The sequence below is a fragment of the Saccostrea echinata genome, unplaced genomic scaffold, assembly GCF_033153115.1.
Source record: "Saccostrea echinata isolate AGI-Se365-2 ecotype Australia unplaced genomic scaffold, CSIRO_AGI_Sech_v1 ptg000056l, whole genome shotgun sequence".
Classification (NCBI taxonomy): domain Eukaryota; kingdom Metazoa; phylum Mollusca; class Bivalvia; order Ostreida; family Ostreidae; genus Saccostrea; species Saccostrea echinata.
The window spans coordinates 8,884,763-8,894,000 of NW_026889805.1; the positions used below are offsets into that span (position 1 = coordinate 8,884,763).

The window sequence follows — 9,238 nt, forward strand, 5'->3', positions numbered from 1 at the left end:
ACAGACAGACACCTTTCTATCGCATAAGCTCTTATGGTCTCTGACTAGTAGAGCTAAAAAAGATCTGCAAAGGTGTTATACATTTCCAAAATATGACTACCGAGCCCATCCTCGGGCCTGAACTACAAACCCAAGGGGTAAGAATTCCACAATTTTGTTAGTCATCATTGTAATCATGCAAATGACATTGATGCCAATGGTTTACCTGCTATATATCCATGAATAAAGAGTTACAGATTTTCACAGGTGTTACGTATTGACCAACTTAGCCCCATTCCCCCTTTCACCTCCAGGCCTGAACCAAGGGAGCATGGATTTCATTATTTTGGTAGAGGGCAATTGTTCACATAAATAGTTAGCCTGTTTAATGAAGAGATTTTCAAAGCTGTGATGTTTTTTTAATATATATGTATGTAAATTAAGTCCCATTCTAGGGTCTGAACCATGTACGGCCCCATCTATGTTTTTAAAATGCTCGAGATTAAAATAATGTAAACAGTTGTAAGATTATCAGGAAACAATTCATTTTCAATATATGTATATGACTAATTTAACCCCACCTCAGTATCTGCACCAAGGGGCCAAAAATGTCAAAATTTTGGTTGAGGGGTCATCAATTATCATGCCAATACATGTACAGCTTAATTTTTGAAGATTGCATGACTTTGATGGGTTTGGCCACAACTCTTATTCCCAAGAGGCAGACCATACCCCCCTCCCCCCATTTTACTCATAGATGCTGCAATATATACCAAGATTGGTTGAAAATGGTTAGTCATTCTAAAGCTTGGAATGTTCCATGACTGACTCATGTGACATAAAAATCCTTGTGCCCTCCAAGTGCATTCACTAATACTTTGTACAGTGTACATACACTTTAGTCAAGAGACCTCAACTTCAATTTCACTTACACATTTGGAGGGACTGTAATCATACTAAATTCAGCAACTAATTATTAAAAAATCTGTACCCATTTCAGGTAAATCACTTAAAATGAGAGAATTTATTCCCAATGTTTATCAAAACTCTTGCTAGTATATTAAATGAAAACCTTCAAAAACTTGTATACTTTTACTGACAAATGTGAGAAATGAATTACACTGTTTTTACAACATATTGCAAACAATCATGTTAATGAATTAAAATAACAACCATCACATCAACCATTCTCTGATTCTGTCCCAGTTCCTGGCCCCTGTAATGTTCAGAGATATTCTTCTAACATTCTAAAAATTCATAGTCAGACAGGACTTGGAAAATTTTCATTATCTTTTATAAAGTACAAGAGTTAAAACATGGACACCAGATACATACTATAGGAAAACAAACATTAAAACATTAAAATCACTCACTGGGAATATTGGGATAGAAGATCTTTGTTGAAACAGAATTAAGATACAAAATCTTGATTAATTAGACTAGATGGGCAATTCAACTTGATTCAGAGTTTGGTAGTAGATGGGGGTTTAATATTCAGGCAAATGTCCTAGATAATGAGGTAAACATAAAATTCACAGCAGTGGACAGTCACTCAGAAGATTCCAAGGAGCCCATCAATTTTAGTATAATAATCAACTTTTCACAAGTATCTATAGTTTTTATCAGAATGTTTTTTTTTCAAAATGTCTATAAACTATATACAGAACATAAAAACAAATCAAGCTGGCGACACTGAGTGTGGACGTCCCATGATTGCTAGAGGTGCTTTCTTTGCAGTAGCCATCAGCCACACTGGTGCCAATGAAGAACATGATGAATTATTAACAAGATGAGATGATAGATGAAGATCAGGCACCATCATTTTGTCTCCACTTTGCTTTAATCACTCACACTACATTGTTTGTTTTGTGTTATTCTCACAATAACCCTCCCGTCTGTTGTTGGAATACATCTATACTGTCGCCATCTTCCATATCCAACTGAAAAAAAGAAGAAGACTTTGTTTATCATATTGCTTACAAAAGTAATTCTGTTTTATCATTTAGAAAGTCATGCAATGCATTGTATGTTTAGGTTTGGTTTCATAACCTCACCTTTATTTGATATGTTGACAAGTGAAAGTATGTCAGACAAAGAAAAAATTGGCACATCAGAACTAAAATAACTCATCGCCCTGTAGCCCACAGCAACCAATTTTTAAAAAGTGACCCTTCTGGTAGTGATGGGCCAATAGTCACTGACGATTGACAATCAGTCATTTGGAGCTCTTTGATGCTAATTGATTACTAAACAAATGTTGCAGCCATCGCTGACAGAAAATCAAATGAACAGTTAAAACCTGAATTTCATTACCAAATACCATGTGCAGAGTTTTAAAGAAGTGAATGTATAGTCAGGCTAATAACAGAAAATGGACAATATTATGGGATTATGAAGTTTTTGTAAAAGTCTGAATTTGAATCTAAATATGTTTAACTCTTTTATATTAATTTCACTTAAGAAGAAAAATTTGATTATAATCAATTATGTGTATCCAATAAATACAGATAATCGATTATGTTTATTGTCAGATTGCCCATAACTACCTACTGGATGCAACTTTGAGCAGTTTTGTTCATCTGAAACATATATACACAGTTGAACTTTGTTATCTCAATCACTGATATCTCGAATATCATCGATATCTCTAAGACAGCTGGAATTTCCATTTACTTTTTCTTTATGAATTTCAACTTAAGTACCTCAAATTGGGTTGAGATATATGGTAGTCCGACATCTGAGCTAGTTGTTTTAAGACTCAGGCTAGCTAATATAAATGATAGTCCATCGAACTAGCAGACAAGAAAAAAATTTCTCATCAGTTTACTTTTGTTATCTATGTAAATTGGTTTCTTTTGACTGAAAACTAGTTTGTTTCTTTCACCAGAGCATTTGAAATTAAGCGAACATATCTGCAATGATAAAGCATTTTAATCACAATGATCAAAGATGCATTGTTGGCTAGTTAGTTTGAGGCTTGGGCCAGTAATTTTTTACTGATCAGTAGTCCCTGGGCTAGTGAGTTTTCCAGGGAAATTTCAACCCCTGCGAATACACCATTATCTTGCTTTTTTCTTGGTCTCATCAAGTTCGAGATAACAATTTTTTGATGAGAGTTGAAACAAACCTACAACTATATTAAGTTATACATTGAAAAATAATTTAGTATGCCAATTTTTAGAGACAAATTGTAAATTTCATATCAGGTTCTAAAATGTACAATACAATCCAATATATGAAATATAGGTACTTACCCCTGAAGGTGTGTCTGTTTCATTTATGGGATTTCCATCAAACCTAAACCTCACAACACCAAGTTTTAACCCCTGTAATTGAATGATGAAACCTGACTTCAATTCTGTTAAGTTTATTCTTTTTAACGAACAGCAATTGAAAACAAGTAAAATAATATTGGGTTGTATGGTATATAGCAGTACTTTGTATCCAATATCCTTTCACCCTACCTTTGAATTGATTCTGATGTTGATAAAAATATGCATTCCAATAAATAGCCTTGTTGGCTCAGTACAATAACAAAATTATTATAATGAGCAACTCCCTTATGTAAATTATTTTTAGTTCATAGGCTCTAATACTGCAAATATTCAGGAGACTTCAATATAAAAAACTCACAGCTCTGTCACAGTATGCAGACATCAGTTTCCTCAAAGGTGTGTTTTTCTTGATCTTGAAATGCACTACACTGCCATCTTGTCCAGTAACTTTCAAGTTAATGTGTTCACTGCTTTCTGGCTTGATCTCGTCCTATAATATATAAATTTAAAATAGTGTTTAAACAGTAATTAAGACTTCGCTAACCCAGTCTATGCGAAAGTCACCGGACCGTCGGTTTTTACCGGTAAAAATTGGTTCGGGTCGGTAAAAAAATTCAGGATACAGGACCAAATGTCCGATGAAAAAATAAGGCCTAAAAATCTTAATTTACATGTTCATATGGTCTTATTTTCCACACATATCCTTTATTCGATCTATTTAGCAGTAATGCATGATTAATTTTAATCTATATCAACCCTGTCATGATCGTTTATTTCTAATTCGAATTTCCTCTGTCATGGAATATAGATATATGTATAGATAGCTCATATGTAGATTTGGTTGGGTAGATTATTTTCATTACTAAACAAGAGTAACTATTATGAGTTACTTCAGGAGATAAATAAATATATTTTAAAGTGCATTTTCTTAAGTTTTAGAAAAAAATCTTTGACACTATATATTTCGTTTGTATGTGTCAAATAACCAGAAAAAGAAAAATTGTATGCATTTGTCATATGTACTACCTTTAAACAAAAAAACAATAATAAGTTTGTTCATTTCAATAAAATCATTTTTTTTAATAATCTCAACTCTGGATCTATTTAAGGTTCAATTTAACAGTGAGAATACACCCCCCCCCCCCCTTCTTTTCAATCTCTGAATCATAATGATGTATGAATTAATTTAAAGAAAAAGGTCGGTCTGGTAAGTAAATGCTTGGTCTGGTAAAATATATATTTTTACCAGACCGTATGTCCTGTAAAAATTTTAGACTTTCGCATAGACTGCTAACCAACCAATTACCTTCATGATCTCAGTCCAGAAATCCTCAAGTTAATTATCTTGAAATCTGCTTAAATAGATATGTGGAAGTGTTAACTTATCAACCTTCAGCATTTTTTTAACTGAATTTAAAGGAAATTGTGTACAAATTTACACATAATTTAGATTTTTCCCAACTAAGGATTACACACACTTTCCTACCAATTACTATTGTTTAGTCTGAGTAACCTTAACAAATTGCCATCCCTACTGAAAACACACCTAGCACACCTAGGAATCGTATACTTTTTTTTGGGATCCATAATTTAATCAATACAGCTTTTATCGATGTGCATATAATTTACTTTGGTCAACTTACAGAACAAGAACTTGGTTTGTTGGTTTACTAATGTAACTGTTAAATTTAGTTTTTTTTTATGGCAATAATGCGTGTATTTGGGGATAAAGCTTACATACATTAACATTATAATTTATTTATTACATTTAACATCCCCATTAAAATCAAGGGGTTTTTTTTATGTTTGGATGGAAGATTACTGCAATAACATAATTTTTCTGGGACATATCAAATTACCTCTTTCAACACTGAGTAACTTTTATCAACCAATCCCTGGTACTCTGAGTAACTTTGGCCATCACTGAATATTTCACCTTCCATCACAAAAAATACAATAACTTCTTTATTTCTTTGAATATTTTGATAAATGACACATTATTAGAAAGGTGATGCATTCCCCTTTTAAATTATATCAAATTTATATATATTCAAAATCAGTTAGCAAGTCAAAAGCACTAATTAAAATCATAATTACATTTTATAACTGATTTTATGTAATATTTTGATAAATTTGCTGCTAAGAAGTTTCAAAATCACTTATGTTCTTAACATCGTTCAAAAGAGAAATTAATTCTGTGTAAAATGATATGCAATATGTCTGATTTTATTGAAAAACAAGTCCATAACAATAAATAAATAAAATGTGGTGTTTCAGGACATCGGGAAGAGTCTGGGGCGTCGAAAACGTCCTCTGTTCAGAGCCTTCAAAGTCTGATTCCAAGTTAAGTTTCTCTAACCAGATTTCACATCACTGTTAAAACCTCATATTTTTATTGTCTAGAAACATCTATAATGTCTAATTCCCCAATTTTATTAAAGTTTTCATCGTCAGAAAGATCAGACATTTTGTTTTAACCACCATTTTGCTTTCTTCTGCGTTTCCTTTAAGATTCATATAATTTTCCTTATTTTTTCGTGATTTTTGCCATGTGGCCCCCCATATTTGTTAACAGATGTTTATATCCATCTACCCATAAATCATAGAGAAAGATCTTGCGCAAAGAAATACTTTCTATTTCAAGGAATAAACGTTTACTTTCAGTTTTGTGTCTGAGACCAACGAATCGGTCTAATGTGTTGAAAGGGTTAAACTGTGACAAAACCTTCTCAAAAACCTTCAGTCCTGGAACACAAGTTGACAAACTCCTAGCGAGAGCCTTGTTTAAAAAGAGCTTTTTCTTGGTAAATTTGATTCCAGGTATCATAGAGTGAGAATAATCTGTGTATGGGGAAAACCCTCACCACAGTTTTTGTTCAATATAGGTTGCAATGTAGCAAAACAAAGTGGATGCGCTCCAGCACGATTTCGGAGAATACAAAAGTTGTTGCACTGAAAATAACTACAAAAATAATCAAATCATGTCAGATTGACATTTAGAACTCTTTGAATTATTCAAAATATATCATTATATTGGAATTATCTGCCCCTATTTATTTTGCTATTTTTCCAACATACTGAACAAATTCTATAGTTAAACTGGGTTCACATGTAACAGTATCATTTTAACCATAGAACATGCTGTGTTTTAACTGCACCTTTGGTTTGTTTGTATGTTGTTTAACGTCCCTCTTGAGAATTTTTCACTCATATGGAGAAGCCTGCACCTTTGGTAGTTTGAGGGATGTTTCTTTATAAAAACATTCAAGGTGCAGCATTTTTCCTTTATTTAAAAGTAAAGGGTTAGAGATCAATTTAATGGACTCTCCTTTGGGTTGAGGTTTATGAACAAATCTCTGTAGACCTAACAATTAAAATTTGAATATTTTATTTCAAATCCGCATTAAGCAGCATTTTTATCAATTGAAGTGGTCAATTTGGTTCGTAGCCGGTTTTTAGGAAAAACACTGAGGGTGCCATAACTTAATGACTTGAGTCTTTCCACGACGTTTTACATAGTGGTGTTCCAATCATCGATTATAATCGAAAATCAGTCGATTGCTGGCATTATCCAAGTGCTTGATTACAATTTTTTTATTCTGATTAATCGGGTTATTTATTTTATTTTACAAGCGTAATAGTTTTTAAGCCGCATATTCCAGCTGCGACTTGTCTATTAACTTGCTTGCATATCGTAATGGCGCAGACAAACAGACATTGTATTCATACCTGGGTAAAAACGCTCATTCTCCGGTATGGACATACTTTGGATTCTACAAAATGAACGAAGAACCAGCTGGACTAGATTGAACGTTCTATCTTTAAAATAATATTGTCCTTAGGATCAGAAGGACTAGGGCTTGTCCCGAGACACAGTTAGATTATTCCAACTACAGCTGGACCACCACAGAAAGTTATTCACCCATTCTTACCATTTAATAAATTAAATTGACAGACTTTGTAAATGTCCCATTATAATTGAAATTTAGTTAGTTACAGTAGCCCAATCATAGATTATGAAATTCTTACTGATTCCCATCACTAGTTTTATCCCTTTTATTCAAATGTATTATAACTAAGTCTTAATCACTTTTTTCCCCCTAAATTTCACTGAAAATGCCATTTAGAAAATAATTATGCTCATCATTTTGTCTAGAACATCAATTTGAACATTCTGGGGTGCATAACTAAAACAAAATCATTGAAATTGAGCAATTGTTGATCTGACAAAAAGTTTGTTTGTTTTTCTTTTTAAATAAAAACTGGTTCTCAATGAGATTAACATTGTAAAAAAATTAAATTACAACTCATTTATGGCCATTTTCTGTAGAATAAAATGTCAATGTTCTAGGATTAAAATATAGTAGCTTTCATTATATTGGTAACGGTATACACCAAGAAACTTTTACTCCAATCCAGTGAAACCTTACTTCACCTGTACGTTAGCGTAAAAGTACCCCCCCCCCCTCCATCTCCTAATGAATTCAACTCGTTTACTGAAAAGGGAACTTTACACTTTTCGTTTCACATTTTTTCCTCCAAATAAATATAACAAATTTGATAAGCTTTTCGTTTAGGACAGTTTAAGGACAAAACGCGTGGCTTCGGATCACATGGAAAATGAAAACAGCATTGTTCAAATCACAACGCGGGAAGGAGTGTCGTGTGATGACTTTTAGGAATTTATAAGAACTTATATACAAACGTAAATTTCTCACAAAAGTACCTTTTTCTCCTCCGACATTTTCTCAAGTTTCTTTTAGAAAACAAACAAGAGCTATGGGACTTTCTAACTGCTTGCCTGTCCGTCGGCTTGGCTGAGAAATTAAAATGGCGCACAAAGGAAATACCCAACTAAAATATCGCTCTGTAAAACGGATTTTCATTGGATGACAATTTTTGACCTTCAAATGACCTTGAAAAAAAGAAATGATAATCAAGCGACTTTTTGTCCATGCCTATGCTCTTGAATTGCTTAAACCATTGATAAAACAGACTTTGCATCTGTTTGTTGAACGCATATTGATAATTTGCATCTTTTTAATACAGGGTGATATGGAATTTAAAAGAACTGAATATTTACATACATTTTTCACTAAACTTGGAAAGGTGGTGACGTCTAAATTTATCATCCAATGAAAACCTCCATATGTCTTGGAGTTGAGCGACAGTATTTATAAGAAGTTGCATTTCCCTCTGTCAAAGTTTTATCGTGTAATAGGACTTCCCTTTGGTCTCCTAATATATGTAATGGATGACTTATTACGGGAAATAGCCTCAGTCTAATGTTGCAACAAAAATAAATAAAAATTTTAAAATAAAAAAAAAAACTGTTAAAATAGTTTTCATTTTCTTTTACTAATATATTTATACATCCATTTCCCGAAATTTTCTACAAAATATGACTTTTTGATTTTTTTTCAACGATATCTAGAGCTATGAACCATATTATGATAGAGATTTAATATTGGCGGTCTTTATTCGTGATAATATACTTAGAAACTGTATAGCAAACTTTCACAAAAAGCCCTCAGCTACATAGATGATAAGGGGGAGGCTGATCCAAGTAAAATATTCTGATTTGTGTATATATGTAGACCTTGATTATGCAACATACACAGATGAATTAATATATATACATAAATAATTATTGTAGATGGAAGCAGACAATTAACTTTCAAAATAATATGTAAAATCTACACAAAAAGTTTGTAGTGATGACACAATGTTTCAAGTTCTGATGTTCTTTTTCCCCTGTCTTTTTTAAGATTCATCAACCCTCTGACAAGAGAGATAACTCTAACTTAGAATAATACCTATTATTGCTTTAGAAAATTGTCAAGTTAAGACGCGATTTCTGTCGACTTCTGATCATATATAAAACAAATACACATAACTATATATACATAACTATACAGTGCATCGCACTGTATGCTGAATTGTTTTGCATAACAATTATAATGTAGATATATCTTTTTGAAAAT

General features: G+C 32.5%; 1 protein-coding gene across 1 annotated transcript; it reads right to left on the minus strand.

Annotated features, from left to right (window-relative positions):
* Positions 1 to 1,056: 1,056 nt before the first annotated feature.
* On the minus strand, positions 1,057 to 8,136 carry LOC133173328 (small ubiquitin-related modifier 2-like). Its single transcript, XM_061308319.1, has 4 exons — positions 7,981 to 8,136; positions 3,613 to 3,744; positions 3,234 to 3,305; positions 1,057 to 1,919 (listed from the first exon to the last, which is right to left on the minus strand). Exons 1-4 carry the CDS (start codon positions 7,996 to 7,998, stop codon positions 1,857 to 1,859), a joined length of 285 nt encoding a protein of 94 aa, XP_061164303.1. The 5' UTR covers positions 7,999 to 8,136; the 3' UTR covers positions 1,057 to 1,856.
* Between the last annotated feature and the right edge of the window lie 1,102 nt (positions 8,137 to 9,238).

Coding starts and splice junctions, on each gene's coding strand:
- LOC133173328 (XM_061308319.1), bottom strand. Junction 3,306..3,612: donor CTGCATACTGTGACAGAGCT/GTGAGTTTTTTA, acceptor ATTCAATTACAG/GGGTTAAAACTTGGTGTTGT. Junction 1,920..3,233: donor AAACAGACACACCTTCAGGG/GTAAGTACCTAT, acceptor TCTTTTTTTCAG/TTGGATATGGAAGATGGCGA.